Here is a 21,516-nt window from a genome sequence, read left to right on the forward strand (position 1 = left end):
CATATTAAGAAGACACTGACGGTGGAAGAAGCACTGGAGTTAGAGCCAGAAAACTTGGATTAGAGTTTCTGTTTAGGTTAATTAGTAGATATGTGATTTTGGATGAGCCAGTTAACTTCTGTGAATTTCAGTTTTATATGTAGAATGGGCCTAATAACGCTTTTTCTCATTACATTGCCAAATAAAATGAACATTTCCCTTTTTCTGAACTTCACTGCTATATTTGATATTCTCAGTCACTCCTTTCTTCCTGAAATCCTCCTTGCTTGGTTTCATAGCACTATTCTCCCTCTGTTTTTCCATGTCTCTAAGCATTCTTTCTCTATGTCCTTTGAGGGCTTCTACCTCTCTCTCTACCTCTTAGATGTTGTTTGCCCCGAGGTTTCAATCTTTGCCCTTTTCTTCTCACTCTCCAATTTTTCTTCTGTGATTTAGTACACTTCAGTAGATTAAATTACTTCTGTAGCCTCATCTCTTTTTACCCCTCCCTCCCACTCTATCACCCGTACCGTAATACTGGCACAACTCAAGCGTTTGCAGAGCTGCCTCTCTCAGTTTTATGCTATTCTCATTCCCTTACCACTCAGCTAACTCCTACTCATCCTTTAATTCTTGGATTGTCACTTTCTCCAGGAAGCCTTCCTTGATTCCACAAGACTAGGTTAAGTGCTTCTCCTGTGTGCTTACACAGCATCCCATGATTACCCTAATTGTAGCACTTCCCACAATGTACAGTAATGACCCACCTTCCTGAAAACCTTCTCTACCAGAAGTTGAGGTCTTTGAGAGTAGTGACTATGTTTTGTACACCACTATATCCATAGCACCTCCTGCCTCAGCCTCCTGAGTGGTACTACAGGCTTGCACCACCATACCCAGCTAAGTTTTGAATTTTCTTGTTGAGACAGGGTCTCACTATGTTGCCCAGGCAGGTCTTTAACTTCTGGGCTCAAGTGATCCTCCCACTTTGGCCTCCCAAAGTGCTGGGATTATAAGCATGAGCCACCATGCCCAATCTGAATAAGTAAATCTTGCTAGCTTCAACATGAATCACTTTATGAACATATAAAGCTTATCTGGATATAAGGTATGACTATCATTGTGATTATCATTATGCAGGGATATGGCATAAATACTACATGTCAGTTATTACATAATTTTTTTTTTTTTTTTTTTTTTTTTTTTTGAGACTGAGTCTCACTCCGTTGCCCAGGCTGGGCAATGGTATGATCTCTGCTCACTGCAACCTCTGCCTCCCGGGTTCAAGCGATTCTCCTGCTTCAGCCTCCTGAGTAGCTGGGACTACAGGCAGGTGCCACCACACCCAGCTAATTTTTGTATTTTTAGTAGAGACGGAGTTTCACCATGTTGGCAAAGATGGTCTCTATCTCTCGACCTCGTGATCCACCCGCCTCAGCCTCCCAAAGTGCTAGGATTAAAGGCGTGAGCCACCACACCTGGCCCATAAGTATTTATTAAGCATCTACTATGCCAGGCACTCTACTAGGCACTGAGAAATATAATGCTGAACATACAGACACAGTCTCTATTCTCATGCTATTAACAGTCTCTTTGCAACAACTCTCAACAAAAGCCTTGGAACCGAATTTTTAAGTGGTCCAGTCTGATTTGCTATCTGCAAACACAGGTAGGGTTCTAACATCAACCATACCTACTACAGAATTGAAAGGCAGTATACACTATACCCCAACTTCCAGTTAGATGACTAAGATCCATGACTTCCATTCTCAGTCCACATTTTGCACTTCTCTTACTCACTGATTTTCCTCTGTACACATGGTAGACTCTATGCTCCCTTCCCAGATTGCAGGGGATCAGTTGCTTTCCAGTGCCTTGTTCAATTAAATTGTAATTTAAAATAACCCCCCAAAGCTATCACATAAAGCTTTTCAATATTCACGCAAAAACTAGCAAGTCTGAAAGATTCTCTGTTCCTCTGATTCAACTTTTTATTCTCTTAACAAACTGTCTATACTATATTTTAAAGAAGTCTTCTGTTGAACATTTATAGCATATTATTAGCCTTTTAGAAACATATTCTCAAATGCCAAATATCATACATTAAATATATACAGCTTTTGGTATGTCAATCATACCTTAATAAGGTGGTTTTTTAAAGAATTCCAAATATCACCAGGGATGGTAGCTCATGCCTGTAATCCCAGCATTTTGGGAGGCTGAGGCAGGTGGATCACTTGAGGTCAGGAGTTGGAGACTAGCCTGGCCAACATGGTGAAACCCCATCCCTACTAAAAATACAAAAAATTAGCTGGGTGTGATGCCAGATGCCTGTTATGTCAGCTACTGGAAAGGCAGGAGAATCGCTTGAACCTGGGAGGTAGAGGTTGCAGTGAGCCGGGATTGCACCACTGCACTCCAGCTTGGGTGACAGAGCAAGACTCTGTCACAAAAAAAATAAAAAATAAAAATTTCAAATATCAATTTAATCTTTGACTTATTTTATCATCTCCTCCCACTTCTTTTCTTTCTTGATAGGATCTCACTCTGTCGCCCAGGCTGGAGAGCAGTGGTGCAATCAGAGCTCACAGCAGCTTTGACCTCCTGGGCTCAAGCAATCTTCCCACTTCAGCCTCCTGAGTAGCTGACACTACAGGCACACACCATCACACACAGCTAATTTCTGTATTTTTTGTAGAGACGGGGATTCATCATATTGCACATGGCTTGTCAGTCTTCCCAGTTTCGTGTTTATATATATTAACAGCCAACATTTCAGTTACCAGTGTCTAAACTTAATTTTGCTGCTTTATTTAGCAAAAGGCCCCAGCTGCTCCTTCAATTTCAAATAATTATGCTTGCCAGAAATTATTTCTATTTAGTATTCATATGTATCACTATAATTTTCACTGATAAACTTACAAAATGAGAAGCTATAAAATTCAAAGTATTCACTTTACTGGTTTTCTTTTTTCAGAATCCTGATAAACATTTTCAAATTATTCAATCTTTTCAATAGGTGCTGGAATCCAAGTGTAATGACATAGTTAACTTCAATTGCTATAGGGCAGCTACTTTAATGTAGTTTCTTCAAAACTCTTAACTGATACATATTGTATTAGAATAGAATAATAATTTAAGTATACATTATTGGTAAAATAAAAAAAAAATAGGTTTTAAAAGTTCCAGAATAACTTCTAGCCATGATTGTTTTGATTTCTTTTTTTTTTTTTTCATTTCTTATGATAGGATAACAGCCCACCATTCTTTCTACCCTCAACCAGGCCCACTAGGTTCTCTACTCAACTACTGCAATCTCTACCTCTCTGTGCTCCTCTCTGTGCTCTAGTGTATCTTCTAGCTCTGAGGATACTGACTGTGCAGTGCATCATGAATCAGAACTATAATTCTCACCTGGGCTTGACAGGCCTTCTGCAGACCCTCAGACTCTTCAGTTTCCTTTGTCTTCTCCCCATTTTCTCAACCTTCCACCTAGACAAATCTATTTAATAGCCTTTTTCTACCTCCAAGACCTTTCTTAAGTCACTTCTCTACCAAGGAGGTATTTTCCCAAACTAATTATAATGGAAATGGTGATTTTTCTCCACTTCATCTTAAACATGTTGTTTTTCCTCCTTCAGTCTCTAAGACCTCTAAATATGCTTAGATTTCTAGGTGTATTTGGCATAAAGTTGAAACATTTTTATATTGGTAAACGTCTCAGACATACCAGTCTAATCTATCTTTTTTGTTTACTTTTTTATTATGGAAAATTTCAGGCACAGAAAATGAAAGAGACTAATATAATGAACCCCCATATACCCATACCAAGCTTCAACAATTATCAGCTTTTTCCACTGTATTAGGCAATACAAAGTCTGTTTCATTTATTTTGTGCAACACCTATTTCAGCATAACAGATTTTTATAGATGTTTCAAATACTATTCTACCTGTACTCACCATATCCTAGGCTCTATGTAGTACATCCTCCTATCCTCTCAGAATTATGAACAGAATCAAAACCTATAATTCTTGCCTTATTCTCTTTTGAGAAGACTTTAAAGTAACCACTCAAAGAAAATTGGCAAACTCTCATTTGATGAAGTCATTAATGAAGTAATGAAAAGTTACATGTACAAATAAAATTTAATGATTTTTTAAAAACTACAATACATTAAAGGAAAGTTCTGAAACCTCTAAACAAAGGAGGAGAAAACTAACAACTGAATACCTATTGTGTACCATAAACTAGGTGGTTTTCATATACTTTATAAATTTAGAGTGATGAGTATGATAGAACTAAGAATAAACAGAAAAAGATAAATTAGTGAAAACTGATATTTGTTCAAGAAACATTTATTGAACATTTTTCTATAATGTGCTAGGTACAGTATAGGCTACTACATAAATAATAGCAAATAGGATAAAATATCTGTTATGGAGTTTATGGTCTAGATGAGATCAAATACAACTATCAAAAATATAATAAGGCTTACATTTTCAGATTAGAAAAGGCTCTGTTTAGGTAACATCTGAAAATGTGTAAACACACATAAAAATTAGCTTTAAATGGGCACACTCCTGTAGTCCCAGCTTAGGTAGGGAAGATTGAGGTAGAAAGATCGTTTGATCCCAGGAGTTTGAATCTAGTTTGGGCAAATTAGTGAGACACCATCTCTAAATAAAATAAAAATAAGCCCTGTGATGTTAAAGGAAATCCCCCCACTAAAACAAAGGCTATGTATTACAAAAGTGGGTTTCAAACTTTTGGGGCTCAGGACCTAAAAGTCTGGGCCCATTACTGAGGATCCTAAGATGGTTCTTGGCCACCTAAAAGGGGCAGCCACAGCACAACAATTCAACTCCATTGCACCTTCTAAGTATCTAAGATCCCAGGCAGGTCCATTGAATTCTTACGAAGAGTAAGATTAGAGAGAAAACAGTGACCAAAAGATAAGGCTGAACATGTGGTTCTAAGAGTTTGGTTATAATAGAGGTTTTGTTTATATGGATTACAACAATAGGTCTTTAATATATTAGAAATTAAAATATTCTAATATATACTTATAAAGTCATTTAAAGTAACAATAACAAACCATTATTTAAAAACATAAAAATAATTAGTAAGAAGAGCACAATCATTTTACATTTTTGCTAATATCTGGTATCTGGCATAATAGAGGAAAAATACATTCTCATATTTGCTTCTGCATTCAAACTATGGTGATGTTGTTTTGATTGAAGTCTCTAAGAAAACATGTCCTTATATTAATACCTAGTTGGAAAAAGGAGGACTTTATGGACCCCTAAATGGTACCGAGGGCTCCCAGGGGTTCTAAGACCACATTTTGAGATTTGCTGAGTTACATGGAAAACATCCTAATTGAGTCATGTCAAGTTCTCATTCTAGAAATGTATTTTAGAATGCTACTGTATTCTAGAATGCCACCGTATTTTAGAATCCTAAATGGAGATTGGCTTAACAACTTAATTCCTATACTCAGTGACCTGAATGCCAAAAGACTTTATATCTGGAATCTGAACAGGCTTTTCTTCTTCTAGTGTTAAATGATTTTTCTTGTTTGAGTAGGCAGATGCAATGTCCTTGGCCACCTTAAAGGGGCAGCAGCAACATAACAATTCAGCCCCATTACACCTTCTATGTATCTAAAATCCCAGGCAAGTCAATTGAATCGTTATCAAAAATACTATTAGAAAGAAAACAGTGATCAAAAGATAAGATTGAACAGGTGGTTCTAAGAGTTTGGTCATAATAGAGAAGGCTGGGATGATAAAGAGATTTAGTAATGGCATTCTAACACATTAGGCATTCATGTTAAATGAAGATGACTATGTATCCATCACAGGTTTCAGAGGGAATATTGCAATATTACTACAACCTATACACAATTTATCCAAAAAGCTGCATTTTTTTCAAATTCGACAGATTAGTTCCGTATTTACATTTTTGTGAGAAGGAGAATCTGTATGCCAAAAGGTATGCCTGGCAATGGGATACGAAACAAATAAGAGCTAGCCCTTGTAAATCAAATAGCTTTGGTGAAAGAAATAGATATCCTAACTATTATATGATGTAGTAAATGCTATAATAGCAGTACTATAACCAGGCTATAGAAACATGGAAAAGACTATGGTATGGTTAAGGAAGAGGCTGGGTTAAAGAAGGTTTCACGGAGACGATGACATTTGAGTTAGACCTTGACAGAGAAGTAGAATTTCACCAAGTGGAAAAGATAGTAAAGGCATCCAGGAAAAAGAACCAGAATGAATAAAAATAATAATGCCTGATGACCCATTGCAAATTTGGGGATCTATAAAATTGTCCAGTCAATCTATGGCAAAACTAGAAAGACAGGCTGGGCACAGACTAGAATGAATACTGTGCACTGTATTAATAAAAAGTTTAGATACTGTCTAATAATATTATAGGCAACAGAGAGCCAGCAAAGGATCATGACTTAAAGATGTATTCTAGAAAGAAAAGAAAAAGAAACTCTTACAGCAATGTAGAGAATGGAGTTTAATGGGGAAAGGACAAGTACAATGATCTTGGTAAGAGAAGATAAAGGCCTGAATTAGGATATTGGCATTAGGAATGAAAAGCTGGAAGAGACGTTTTGGAAGTGGAATTGACAGGACATGGTGACTCATTATTTATTTAACAAATCATTATTACGCTCCTACTTTGTGCCAGGTGCTATCCTAAGCTTGGGAAGATGAAAGTGAACAAACAGTCAAAGTCCCTGTCTTGATTAAACTTTTTTTTTTTTTTTAATTAGAGTCTCACTCTGTCACCTAGGCTGGAGTGCAGCGACGTGATCTCAGCTCACTGCAACCTCTGCCTCCCAGGTTCAAGCAATTCTGTGCCTCAGCCTCCTGAGTAGCTGGGATTACAGGTGTCTGCCACCACACCCAGCTAATTTTTGTATTTTTAGTAGGGACGGTGTTTCACCATCTTGGCCAGGCTGGTCTTGAACTCTTGAGCTCCACCTGCCTCTGTCTCCCAAAGTGCTGGGATTACAGGCGTGAGCCACTGTACCCGGCCTTCTTGACGGAACTTACACTGTAGTGGGGCACTATTGCAAGAGCTTTGGCCAATTTGATTTGGAAGGGTAGAGGTGAGGAGAGGAATATTGTCAAGAATGAACCCAAGCAAGAGTCAGAGGATGAGAAATAAACAAATAAATAAAAAAGGATGAACCCAAGGTTTCAAATGGGTCAATAGGGTTATCATTAACTGGAGATTAAATTAAAAGGCATGTTTAAGTCAGAAAATTAACTCAGTTTCTGAGTCACTGTGCTTGGCCGACAACTTTATTTATTTATTTATTTATTTATTTATTTATTTATTTATTGAGACAAAGTCTCACCGTGTCACCCAGGCTGGAGAGCAGTGGCGTGATTTCTGCTCACTGCAACCTCTGCCTCCTGGTTTCAAGCAATTCTCCTGCCTCAGCCTCCCAAATAGCTGGGATTACAGGCACATGCCACCACACCCGGCTAAGTTTTTTTAGTACAGACAGGGTTTCACCATGTTGGCCAAGCTGGTCTCGAGCTCCTGACCTCAAGTGATCTGCCTACCTCAGCCTTCCAAAGTGCTGGGATTACAGATGTGAGCCACTGTGCCCGACCAGGCTGTCAACTTTTAAGATTTCTTTTTTGAGATGGAGTCTTGCTCTGTCACCCAGGCTGGAGTGCAATGGCACTATCTCAGCTCACTGCAACCTCCACTTCCCAGGTTCAAGTTATTCTCATGCCTCAGCCTCCTAAGTAGCTGGGATTACAGGTGTGCACCACCACACCCGACTAATTTTTGTATTTTTTAGTAGAGATGGGGTTTTGCCATGTTGACCAGGCTGATCTCGAAATCCTGGCCTCAAGAGATCTGCCTGCCTTGGACCCCCAAAGTGCTGGGATTACAGGCATGAGCCATGGTGCCCAGCCGACTTTTAAGAAGATTTTAAATGTAATACTTAACTATATGCTATAAGTAAATGTTAAAACCTAATTCTTACAGTCTTTGGAATAAGCAACAAAATTGTTTTGAGCTTCATAAAATATGAGCCTAAATTTTTATCATTTTTCACTTGTACAGGAAACATAAACTTAGGTATAATGTAACTTTGTTACATTTAATTAATGAAGGTTGCAACCTTATACTTTAAAAATTATACTATAGACGGCTGGGCACGGTGGCTCACGCCTGTAATCCCAGCACTTTGTGAGGCCTGGGCGGGCGGATCAAGAGATCAGGAGATCAAGATCATCCTGGCTAACACGGTGCAACCCCATCTCTACTAAAAATACAAAAAAATTAGCCAGGGGTGGTGGTGGGCACCTGTAGTCCCAGCTACTTGGGACGCTGAGACAGGAGAATGGCATGAACCCAGGAGGCGGAGCTTGCAGTGAGCTGAGATTGCACCACTGGACTCCAGCCTGGGCGACAGAGTGAGACTCCGTCTCAAAAAAAAAAAAAAAAAAAAAAAAAAAAAAATATATATATATATATATATATATATATATATATATGTATACACATACACTATAGGCTGGCCACAGGCAGTGGCTCACGCCTGTAATTCTAGCACTTTGGGAGGCCGAGGCGGGTGGACTGCCTGAGCTAAGGAGTTCGAGACCAGCCTGGGCAACATGGTGAAACCCCATCTCTACTAAAATGCAAAAAATTAGCCAGGTGTGGTGGTGTGGGCCTGTAGTCCCAGCTACTCGGGAGGCTGAGGCAGGAGAATTCCTAGAACCCAGGAGGTGGAGGTTGCAGTTAGCTGAGATCATGCCACTGCACTCCAGCCTGGGTTATGGAGCAAGACTCTCTCTTAAAAAAAAAGAAAAAAAATTATACTACAGGCTGGGTGCAGTGGCTCATGCCTGTAATTCCAGCACTTTAGGAGGGTGAGGCCTGAGCAACATGGCGAAACCCCATCTCTACAAAAAATAGAAAACTTAGCCGGGTGTGGTGGTGCACACATGTAGTCCCAGCTACTCGGGAGGCTAAGGTGGGAGGATTGCTTGAAGCTGGGATGTAGAGACTGCAGTGAACCTTGATCATGCCACTCCAGCCTGGGTGAAAGATGGAGACCCTGTCTCCAAAAAATAATAATAATGAAATAAAAATGATACTATAAAACTTGTCATAAACCTCATCGAAATTCAAAAATATGAAATTAGATCCTATGGAAAAAAAAAAGAAATTAGATCCTATTTCACCTAGATGAAGTAGTGATCTATTTCCCTCTTACCAATACACAATTCCTCACTGAAAACCAAGCATCTTATGCCAGGTGCGGTGGCTCACACCTGTAATCCTAGCACTTTGGGAGGCCAAGGCAGGTGGATCAGCTGAGTTCAGGAGTTCGAGACCAGCCTGGCCAACATAGTGAAACCTCATCTGTACTAAAAGCACAAAAACGCTGGGTGTGGTGGCACATGCTTGTAATCCTAGCACTTTGGGAGGCCAAGGTGGGCAGATCACGAGGTCAGGAGTTCAAGACCAGTCTGGCCAGCATAGTGAAACCCCGTCTCTACTAAAAATACAAAAATTAGCCGGGCATGGTGGCAAGTGCCTATAATCCAAGCTACTCAGGAGGGAGAGACAAGAGAATCACTTGAACCCGGGGGCGGAGATGGCACTGAGACGAGATGGTGCCACTTCACTCTAGCCTGGGCAAGAGCAAAATTCCGTCTAAAAAAAAAAAAAGAAAGAAAATTAAGAATCTTTTGAATCTTTCAACCTGCCTTGATATCCTTCCGCAATAAGTATAAATAACACTCTGCCCTTATATGATAGTTGTGATACTTTTCGAAGTACATCCACCAAACTATTAGCCCCTGAAAGGTAAGAACTGCTCTATTCCTCTCTATAGTTTTAGTGTCTCACACAACACCTAGGACATAGTATAAGCTCTATTCATATTTGAGGTAGTGAATGAATGACAAAGAGATAACAGGAAAACTGTCTGATCCAAAATCATCCCAAATAAGATACATGATTCTTATGTACAAAAGGAAGACTGATGATCTAGATGCACTAACTAAAGTAATAAAAAATAAAATGGGGTGGGTTTATGCTAAACTAAATACTATGAACAACCAGAAACCTGAGGCTTTAGGAATTCTGTTCCCAAGCAAATTGATGTGCTAATCACTGGAGTCTGGGCCTCCTCACTATCTCTGCAAGTGGAAGATGGTCTTTCATTGAAGGACACAGTTGGGAACAGGAAGACCTGGATTTCTGGCTCCAAACATGTCAGTGGGATGGGGAGGCAAAAGAAAAATAGTAAACTCCTCTTTATAGCCAAGCTGTAGGAGTCACAAAAACTCTCCTAAACACTTCTCAAATGGACTGGGAGTAGAATTTTTGAGAAGGCCTGGCATGGTGGCTCACACCTGTAATTCAAGCACTTTGGGAGGCCAAGGTAAGAGGATTGCTTGAGACCATGAGTTTGAGACAAGCCTAGGTAACATAGCGAGGCTCTGTCTCTACAAAAAATTAAAAAATTAGCCAGGCAGGGTGATGCATGTCTGTAGTCCTAGCTACTCAGGAGGCGGAGGTAGGAGGATCACTTGAGCCCAGGAGATAGAGGTTGCAGTGAGCCACGATCATGCCACTGCACTCCAACCTGGGTGACAGAGCAAGACGCTGTCTCAAAAAAAAAAAAAAAAATTATTTATGAGATCCTAGGAAATATTTCTTTAGCAGAAATATATCCCCTATGATTTCTAAAATCCCGCCAGGGAAAGTATTTTATTTGTTTTGATTAGCAATATATGGTCCCTTCCAGCTCTAATTGACACTAATAATTAGTGTCAATGAATGCTAACCGCTTCTCCCACCCCTATGATCACATTATTTAAGAGGCTTGCTAACCAAAATATATCTACAATGTTTAAAGTCCCAGTTACTATTGCTAAGTGCAGCAGACTTTCCATCATATGATGCATTAGATATACTTGCCCTAATACTTAGATCGGGGACTGCATACTCAAGCATTTAGGGTCAGGTAATGTAAATGTAATGTAAGGTAATGTTATGTAATATAATTGGCAGGTAATGTAAATGAGTGTATGACTTGTTTAAAACAACAGGGAATCTCAGAGACTATGTCAAATGGAGAGCATGTGACCTGCCTGTCTGTGGGGCAGCCACTATTTAGTTCCAGTGTATTGTTCCTATGCAAAAATGTGAACCTTTAGGTACAATACACACTATTTGGTTGACAGGTACACTAAAAACCCAGACAGACTTCACTATTTTACAATTCATCCATGTAACCAAAAACTACTTGGTACCCCTAAAGCTATTGAAATAAAAACAATTTCTTTAAAAAAGTGAACTCATATTTTGTCCAGATTTTCCGATTTTTCAAGAGAGGATGTAAATTGATATTCTAATGTAAACTGTACCAATTTTTAAGTATGCCTGTGGCTAAAAGTGTCTTTTTTTTTTTTTTTGACACAGAGCCTCACTCTGTCACTTAGGCTGGAGTGCAGTGGCACAAGCATGGTGCACTGCAGCCTCAGCCTCCTGAGCTCAAGCGATCCTCCCGTCCCAGCCTCCCAGGTAGCTGGGACTACAGGCATGCACCACCACATCTGGCTAATTTTTAAATTTTTTGTAGAGATGGGGGTGGGTCTCACTATGTTGCCAGGACTGGCCCCGAACTCCTGGGCTCAAGGGATCCTCTCGCCTCAGCCTCCCAAAGTGCTGGGAATTCAGGCATGAGCCACCATGCCCAGCCCCAAAAGTATCTTTTTGGTTTTTGATTTTTTTTTTTTTACCTTTTTTCCTACACTTGGTAATCAGGAAGTAAAAGGTGTCTTTTTGACTGTCGACTTTTTGACTGCCATAGCCTTAGTCTAAATGAACAGACAACACTGAGAAATGGAAAGGGTCAAAGGGGAGGCCTATTTTGGCCAGAAAGAGTGAAGCAGAGTCAAAGGGGAAGAAAAGACAGGGAAGAGGCCCAGGATGGATGGTGAGAAGTGAATTTCACCAACCTCGAAACCTCGCATAGGGAGCCCCAATCTACTTGTCTTCTAATCTAAAAGTAAAAAGGAGGAGATGTCAAGAAGGAAATAAAGGAGGAAGAAAAAGAATCACCTGTTGAGCAGTTACTGGATGGCAGACACTGCATGGGATGCTTTCATATGTTGTTTTATTGAGATATGCCAATGCAAAAAGAAAGAATTCTATGCATGGGGAAAAGACTAAAAGGAAATACATCAAAATCCTAACAGTAAGGGTGTCAGATTACAAGAGCCCCTTTTTCCATTCTCCATAATTTTTAACCATAAATATAATATGGTGTATTAACATTATAATACAAATTAAACTAAAATTTAAGGTGGATTTATGGGTACAAATCCACCCACCCTAGAATATAGAAAGTAAACTACTATAAATTAAGCCAAACTATACACTGAATATTTAAACAGAAAAGGAAAATGTAGCCATTTCAAATGTATATAATATGTAACTATGCAATTATAAACCCAGAAAGAGAACATGAAAGAAACTACACAGGTGATATGGACCACAGATTGATTAAGAACAGAAATATGTGAAATTGTTAGGAATGTTATAAATCATTTTCTCTCCATATTATAAACTACCAAGATGTTCTGTGTGTGTGTGGCCTGTAAAACTATAAAATATACTAAAAGTCCTCTCTTCTATAAAAACATTTAGACTTTTACCTATCTGTTACATACTTTTCCACATTCACTGCATTATTTTCTTTCTTTTAGGTGTGTACAACTCTCATATTTAAATAATCCCCCCCCTTTTTTTTTTTGTCTTTTAGGGCATTTCAAAGATAACAGGTATTTTTTTTTAATAAATGAAATATGTCATTATAGGCCGCTCATATTCTAAGCAGTCTGAATCCCCAATTAATCTCTTCCAAATATGCATATTTAGTTTTCATTCTGCTCAAAAATGAAACCCTAACCTAAATACTTCAAGTGAAATTTCAGGGGAAAAATACTGTTCAAAAACCTAGATAATGCATTCCTTTGTTGATGCTAAATATAGTCATCTCAAGATGACATACATTTTGACAATGATCAGCCTTACATGTCAAATTTTCAAAAATAGCACAAATTCCATTTTAAGATGAGCAGGAAAAATTGCTATTCATTACATTTTAATCGAAAATGGATTTTAAAGTATGAATCTTCTATTAAAACTGGATTACATTATAACTATAATGAGGAAAACTGGATTTAAAATAATTTTGTTGTGGTTTTAGCTTAGAATTCTTTGAGGGAACTGTTGCAGATAAACTACATAATTGCATGCATTTTTCTTTAAATTGTTCCTCAGAAGTATTAGTCAAAATATATAGTATCTGCAAAAATACGGTGTTGATTGCTGGAAGGAAGAAGAAACTTAAACAGCTACATTGGTTAGTCAGAGTTTACTTATACAAATTATACCTCCCCCCAAAAAACCTTTCTCTCATTTGATTAATTATGCAGTTTTTCTTAACAATACTCCAAACTCAAAAGAATTCGAGACAGTTTTCTTACTGCATCAATTTAACCTGTAAAAGGATAATATTAGAGGGGGAAATTATGTGGTCCACTCAATAACATGTGACTAAGATGGTATAAAAACTTTATTTAATCACATTACCTAAGACATAGTTATGTGGTGACTCGCAGGCCAATGGGCCGCTGCTACATGAATTCATTAATAAAATTTAACGATGAATGATGTTCCTGTTGCTTTGGTCAGGGAACTGATTTCTTTATTATGGCTTCTTTTCTCTACCTGTGTCTTTAAACCGAGGACATTTTGTTAGGACTTATGCTATTTTTACCTTGTTATCTCTCTGCCAACTTTGTTCACGTTGTGCTTTAATAACTATAAAATGAGTATCTCTAAGTCATTGCAGTAACCAACTATAACCTCTCAACTTCGTCATTTTCTTTATAAATGCCAATGCTAATGCATTTGTAGAACGTTTCACAGTTTACAAACAGCTGGAATGGTTTGTCGTTTTCAAAAGCATATAAGCAAGGGGAATTCTCAAGAGGTGACTACACTCTTCACTCACGTAAACTACGTAAACTTCGTAAACTTCCAGCCCTAGTTGCCCACCCCCAGCATCCCACCGCGGGGAGAATGACGAAAAAAAAAAAAAAAACGGGTTGGAGACAGGAGTGGGGGGATATGCGGGGGTGTCGGGGGAGTAATAGGCTGTTAAATCGTATTTCTTCCCATCTTCCACAGGGACCGATCAGAAAGAATTTCTTAACTGGCACTGCTGGCAGAGACGGAGACCGCGGCGGGGGCACGTGGTGGACGGCACCGAACTTCCCTAAGGACCCCAAGAGTTCAGCCGAGGGACCGGCACCCACTCCGCTCACAGAGGGCTCCCTCCCTACAGTACGGAACGCACCTGAAACTCAGCCGACAAGGCGCAGGGGAGCAGGGCAAAGACATCGCAACCAGAAGCCCGAGGTCGGCTGACGCTTTCAGACACTGGGGCAGCCCCTGTTCGGCACCCCGCCTAGCCCGCAGGGCGCGGCTCGGAGGCCGGGTTCGCCCGGGCCGGGGCCAGTGCGGAGCCACAGCTGTATGGCGCCCGGCGCACTCTGGTGCTGCAGCGGAGCATCGCCAGAAGCCGCGGACCCCGAGCGCCTCCCTGCAGCCGCTGCAGCCGCCGCTCCCGCCCCCGCCTCCGCCCCCGCCAGGGGATCCTACACCTCAGTCTCCACTCCCCCTAGCCCACGTTCCCCCAACTCTTCTCACCCTCCAGGAGCCGGTGACCCGCGAAGGTCCTTCTTTTCGTGTGGAGGGACTGTGCACGTCCTGCCTAGCTGTGGGTAAGGGTCTGGGAGCTCTGGCCGTTACACTTCTGCTCCAGCCGCTGGGAGTCCTCTGGCTGCCGCTGCCGCCGCCGCCGCCGCCGTCTCCAGCAGCAAGTTTCCATAAAAGTCCTGGTGCGCAGCCTGTTCCCGCATTCCAGGCGGGCCCAGCGCCGGCTGCAGCTGTTCCAAAACACAAGGCCAGTTCCCCCAACCCCCACCTCCGCCGGATCACCCGGAGGGGGGTGGAGAGTCGAGGAGAAAAGCAGGGGAGGGGGAGCGTGGCTGCAACTTTCCGCCAGAATTTGTCTGTCTCCCGGCCCTAGGTGCACGGGCTGACCCCCTAACCTTGGGCCTGCCTCCACCTCCAGCCAGGCCTGGGGAAGGAAGGCTGCCTCCGCCACGGGAAAGGAATGAGGCTGAAATGGGCTTCATTACCGGTCTGGAGCTGGCTCCCCCTACCCGCAACCCGTTTGCTGTGGAGCCCACTTCTCTCAGCTACTCTACCCGTCCTAGTTTCCAGTCAAGAAGCCAAGCCACTACATTATCTTCTACTACCCTAAGCATTGACCTTTGGCCACTTTTTCCTTTATTACAAAGAGCGTGGGGCAGCGATCCGGGAAACACTTCATCTGTCTATTGCTCCCCTTTCCTTAGCTCCAGTCTTTAACTCTGAAAGGAGAGTTAAAAGGAAGAAGAAAGAAGAGGAGGAGGAGGAGGAGGTCAATTGGAGGCAGAGGAGGAGGAGAAGAAAAAAAGGAATATATAAGTACAAATGTATTTATATTCCACCTTTTTGTTAATTGAAGGCAAACCATGTCTGGTCTTCCTAAAGCTTCATAAAGGCATCTTTGACTGTTAGGCACCCATAGAACTTTTTCAACTTGGACCGCCAGCCTGTCAAATCCATTAGACAATCCCATATTAAAACCCGAAATGCACACTCAGAGGGAGCATTTTTGATGGACGAGATCTTTAATTCTTTACTGCACTTGAAAACAAAATCGAAATGACATCCAGATAAACAAAGAATAAAGGTAACCACTTCCAACTTCAGGCCCCAAGACAGCGGTGCTCAGGTTATATTTCAGGGATATTGAAAAGGCCTTCTGGGCTGGGCGCCGTGCTCATGCCTGTAATGGCAGCACTTTGGGAGACGGAGGCGGGTGGATCACTTGAGGTCAGGAATCCAACACCAGCCTGCCCAACATGGCAAAAGACCATCTTTACTAAAAATACAAAAAATTAGCCGAATGTGGTGGCACACGCCTGTAATCTCAGTTACTCAGGAGGCTGAGGCAGGAGAATCACTTGAAGCCAGGAGGCAAAGGTTGCAGTGAGCCGAGATCGTGCCACTGCACTCCAGTCTGGGTGACAAAGTGAGACTCTGTCTCCCAAAAAAAAAAAAAAAAAGGCCGGGCACCGTGGCTCATGCCTGTAATCCCAGCACTTTGGGAGGCCGAGGTGGGTGGATCACCTGAGGTCAGGAGTTTGTGACCAACCTGGCCAACATGGTGAAACTCTGTCTCTACTAAAAATACCAAAAATTAGCCGGGCGTGGTGGCGTGCGCCTGTGATCCCAGCTACCTGGGAGGCTGAAGTAGAAGAACCCACTTCACTTGAACCTGGGAGGCTGAGGTTGCAGTAAGCCGAAATCCCGCCATTGCACTCCAGCCTGAGCAACAAGAGTGAAACTCCCTCTCTCTCTCTCTCTCTTTCTCTGTGTGTGTGTGTGTGTGTGTCTCTCTCTCTCTCTGTGTCTCTGTGTGTGTGTGTCTCTCTCTCTCTCTCTCACACACACACACACGAGGTCTTCTACTCTTAAACATAACTCTGTTCCCCAGTCCCATCCCCACACTATTTACTCAGGATGGAAACTCTTTTAAGGAGGGTAAGCCAGCCATTCATTCCTCAATGATAGAAAAGTTCAAAATTGGTAATTACAATTATTTAAATGTACCAAACTACAGATGGTGATAGGTGGTCTCGGTAGTCTTGCTTGTGCCCTTGCTCTCTTTGATGCCATCACATTGGCCTTCTTCAGTTCATGCAACTTTCTGTGGGCATTCTGGCTGCAGGGCCTTTGCATAAGTTGTTCCCTGCATGAAATCCTTTCTCCCACTTTCCCCTTCACCCAACTTCAACATAACCTCCAGGTCTCTTCTTAAATGCTGCTTCCTCGAAGAAGGCTTCCTTGCACCCCACCTTTCTCCCCACCTTGCACCTCACCTTTCATCTCACCTTTCTCTTCTCTATACATACCTATCCCTGCCCCATACATATCAATTTATAATTACATTTTTATTTCTGTGATTTAAAGAAGTGAGTTGGCTGGGCATGGCGGCTCACACCTGTAATCCCAGCACTTTGGGAGGCTGAAGTAGGTGGATCAACTGAGGTCAGGAGTTTGAGACCAGCCTGGCCAACATGGTGAAACCCCGTCTCTACTAAAAATATAAAAATTAGCTGAGTGTGGTAGTGTGCGTCTGTAGTCCCAGCTACTTGGGAGGCCGAGGCAGGAGAATTGCTTGAACCCAGGAGGAAGAGGTTGCGGTGAGCAGAGATCACGCCACTGGACTCCAGCCTGGGCGACAGAGTGACACTCTGTCTCGAAACATAATAAATAAATAAATAAGTAGAAACTTTCCAATTTTTTATTTTTTTATTCCACCCAACAGATTCACCAGATTAAACAAAGCTCTCCGTTCTCTCTGTCGAACGCTGATAGCTACTCAGCATGCAAGGCCTGCTTATTTTCCCACCAATTCATCATTCATTCATTCAACACATATTCAGTTCTAGATGCTAAGGATACAACAGTGATAAAAGAAAAAATCCCTGACATTATGGAACATACATTCTAGTGAAAGAAGGCAGACAATAAGCAAATAAATGAACTATATAGTATTTAGTGACATATAATATGGCAATATGGATAAAACCAGAGCAGGGAAGTAGAGAATGCTGGAAGCAGGCTGAGTAGATGTTGTAATTTTAGATAGAGTGGCTAAGGAAAGCCTCATATGAGTAAAAGCCTTGAGGAGAATGAGGCAGTAGGCTATGTAAATATCTGGAGATGCAAATATTTGGAGGAAGAGTGGTTCAGGGATAGATACAAAGGCCCAGAGAAGGATTCTATCTGACATGTTCTAGGAAGAACCAGGAGGCTTGTGTGAGTGAAGCTAAGTAGGTGAAGGGTGAAGTAATAGGAGGTGCAGTGGGGGAGCAGCAGAAGACAGACTATGTAGGATTTGTCTGTTTGTTTGTTTGAGAAGTCTCACTCTGTCGTCCAGGCTGGAGTGCAGTAGCATGATCTCTGCTCACTGCAACCTCCGCCTCCTGGGTTTAAGCGATTCTCTTCCCTCACACTCCTGAGTAGCTGGGATTACAGGTGCCTGCCACCATACCCGGCTAATTTTTGTATTTTTAATAGAGATGGGGTTTCACCATATTGACCAGGCTGGTCTCAAACTCCTGACCTCAGGTGATCCACCCACCTCAGCCTCCTAAAGTGCTGGGATCACAGGCGTGAGCCACCGCTCCTGGCTTTTTTTTTTTTTTTTTTTTTTAAGAGACCCAGGCTGGAGTGCAGTGGTGGAATCACAGCTCACCATAGCCTCTAACTTCTGGGCTCAAGCAATCCTCCTGCCTCTGCTTCTCTGAGTAGCTGGGACTACAGGCATGCAACAACACACCTGGCTAATGTTTTAGTTTTTGTAGAAATAGGGTCTTATTATGTTGCCTGGATTGGTCTCAAACTCCTGGGCTCAAGCATCCTCCCACTTTGGCCTCCCAAAGAGTAGGGATTATAGGCATGAGCCACTGTGCCCAGCCTCTTTTTGTACAGCATTGTAAAGATTTTGGTTTGACTCTAACATGGGTGGCCTTTGGTAAGTTTTGAACAACATAGTGACATGATCTGACATGTTTACTCTCTCTAGCTTATGTGCTGCACACACACTAAATAAGGCAAGAGAAGAAGCAGGGAGATCAATTAATTAGGAGGCTTCCACAATAATCAGAATGAGGAATGGGGATTGGGCCAAAGTGATAGTTGTGAAGGTAGTGAGAAATACCTGGTATATATATTTTTTCCTTGTTGCCTTTTTAGGTAGAACTGGTAGGATTTTGGTTACTGAATGTGAGGTGTGAGCAAAGGAGGTTTTTGGCCTTTGATCTGGAAGAATGGAATTGTAATTTACTCAGATAGGGAAGACTGTGGGAAGAGTAGGTTTAGGCAGGGGTGGTAAGGAGCTCAGTTTTGACATGCTAAGTTTGAGATTACTAAAAATCCAAGATTTGCCAATTTGTATAAGCATTACTTGTATACTTACCACGAATGATTGGGTTTGTTCTATGTCAGTTGCATGGTTTTGAAATTATACAAAGTAAACATTTAAAAAATGAAATTATAGGCCAGGCACGGTGGCTCACACCTGTAAGCCCAGCACTGTGGGAGGCCAAGGTGGGCGGATCACCTGAGGTCAGGAGTTTGAGACCAGCCTGGCCATAATGGCAAAACCCTGTCTCTACTAAAAACACAAAAATTAGCTGGGCGTAGTGGTGCATGCCTATAATCCCAGCTACTCGGGAGGCTGAGGCAGGAGAATGGCGTAAACCCGGGAGGCGGAGCCGGCCACTGCACTCCAGCTTGGGCAACAGAGCCAGACTCCGTCTCAAAAAAAAAAAAAAAAAAGTAAGGAAAACGCGAAATTCCAGATGATGATTTAGGGCAGGGGTCCCCAAACCCCAGGCTGCACAGCAGGAGGTGAGGGCCGGCGAGTGAGCATTACCACCTGAGCTCTGCCGCCTGTCAGATCAGCGATGGCATTAGATTCTCATAGGAGCACAAACCCTATTATGAACTTGCATGTAAGGAATCTAGGTTGTGCATTCTTTATGAGAATATAATCCCTGATGATCTGTGGTGGACCAATTTCATCCCAAAACTATCCACCACACCCACCCCCGCACTGTCCATGGAAAAATTGTCTTCCCCAAAACTGGCCCCTGGTGCCAAAAAGTTTGGGGACCACTGATTTAGCAGTTTAGTTTATGTAACAAAGATATCTTGAAATATAGAGTGAATCCATACTCCTAACTAAAGGCCTTGGTATATCAAAAGATTGACCAAAGAATGTACATTCATTCACTGATTAAAATTAAAATGTCAACGAGGCACGGTGGCTCAAGCCTGTAATCCCAGAACTTTGGGAGGCTGAGGTGGGAGGATCACTTGAGGACAGGAATTCAAGACCAGCCTGGGAAACATACCAAGACCTCATCTCTACGAAACAGTAAAAATAAGCCAGGTGTGGTGGCATGTGGCTGTAGCCCCAGCTACTCAGGAGGCTGAGGCAGGAGAATCACTTGAGCCCAGGAGTTAGAAGTTGCAGTGAGAACCACTGCACTCCAGCCTGGGTAAGAGAGAGAAAAACTTTGTCTCGCTCTTAAAAAAAAAAAAAAAAATTGTCTGTATCATTATGTATAATTTATTATGATTCCCTGCCATAGTATCCAGCCACCAACACAACCCCACATGTTCCACCTCTTGGTACTCACATCCTGGGTAATCCCCTCCCACATTGTGTCAGCACTGGTCTGTGTTACCAATGGCAGAAGTGGTAACACTTCAACATCTAGGTTATAAAAGACATTGCGTCTTTTACCTTGCTGTTATTTCTTGGATTATTCATCTGGGAGGAAGCCAGCTGCCATGTCTTTTTTTTTTTTTTTTGGAGAGATAGGATCTCATTATGTTGCCCAGGCTGGTCTCACACTTCTGGGCTCAAACATTCCTCCTGCCTCAGCCTCCCAAAGCGCCGGGATTACAGGCATGAGCCACCATGCCTGGCCAGCTGCCATGTCTTAAAAGACACTCAGGCAGCTGAGAGGTCTAGTTGGTAGGAACTAAGGTCTCTTGCTAATGGTTAGCAAGGGACTGAGGACTCCTGACAACAGACATGTGAATGAGAAAACCTTAGAAGTGAGTCTTCCAGCCCCAATCAGGCCTTCAGATGACTGCAACTTCAGGAGAGAACCACCAGACTAAGCCATTCCTGAATTCCCAGCCTTCAGAAACTGTGTAAGATCATGTTTGTTGTTTTGAGCTGCTAAAATTTTGGGATTTGTTGTATTGTAACAGATTGTGAATATAATTGTTTTAATATTTATTATCCATCTTCATCTTCTACCACATTATTTTACTGGTCCTTTGTAAAATTCCTGGGACCATTCTCTTCTTTCTTTTTTTTTTTTTGAGACGGATTCTCGCTCTGTCGCCCAGGCTGGAGTGCAATGATGTGATCTCAGCGCACTGCAACCTCCACCTCCCAGGTTCAAGCAGTTCTCTTGCCTCAGCCTCCTGAGTAACTGGGACTACAGGTGCAAGCTGCCACACCCAGCTCATTTTTTTGTATTTTAGTGGAGATGGGGTTTCACCATGTTGCCCAGGCTGGTCGCAAGCTCCTGAGCTCAGGCAGTCCACCTGCCTTGGCCTCACAAAGTGCTGGGATTACAGGTGTGAGCCACCGTGCCCAGCCCCTGGGACCATTATCACACAGAGTTATTATTAAATAAGAATTAGCAAAGTTCTGGAAGTCATATATTTCAAGTGTTTTCTAATTCAAAGCGCTTCTCTATATTCAAGTACTATGGTATCATTTCAATCATAGCAAATTATAAAA

At 41.9% G+C, this 21,516-nt stretch overlaps 1 protein-coding gene and 1 pseudogene across 3 annotated transcripts in view; one reads left to right on the plus strand and one right to left on the minus strand.

The window, feature by feature from the left end:
* Positions 1 to 14,880, minus strand: part of NEXN (nexilin F-actin binding protein) — a 56,370-nt gene extending 41,490 nt beyond the window's left edge. For 2 of the 3 annotated variants that reach the window (XM_038002145.2, XM_007978211.3), the window contains exon 1: positions 14,422 to 14,610. In XM_038002145.2, coding sequence (XP_037858073.1) covers positions 14,422 to 14,465 — 44 coding nt within the window. In that variant the 5' untranslated portion in view covers positions 14,466 to 14,610. Of the gene's footprint in view, positions 1 to 14,421; positions 14,611 to 14,774 lie in introns of those variants that run through there. The other variant, XM_007978214.3, reaches the window with a different exon arrangement.
* On the plus strand, positions 13,793 to 14,957 carry LOC140709223 (putative uncharacterized protein NEXN-AS1; annotated as a pseudogene).
* The last annotated feature ends 6,559 nt before the right edge of the window (positions 14,958 to 21,516 follow it).

The sequence above is a fragment of the Chlorocebus sabaeus genome, chromosome 20 (assembly GCF_047675955.1).
Source record: "Chlorocebus sabaeus isolate Y175 chromosome 20, mChlSab1.0.hap1, whole genome shotgun sequence".
Lineage (NCBI taxonomy): Eukaryota > Metazoa > Chordata > Mammalia > Primates > Cercopithecidae > Chlorocebus > Chlorocebus sabaeus.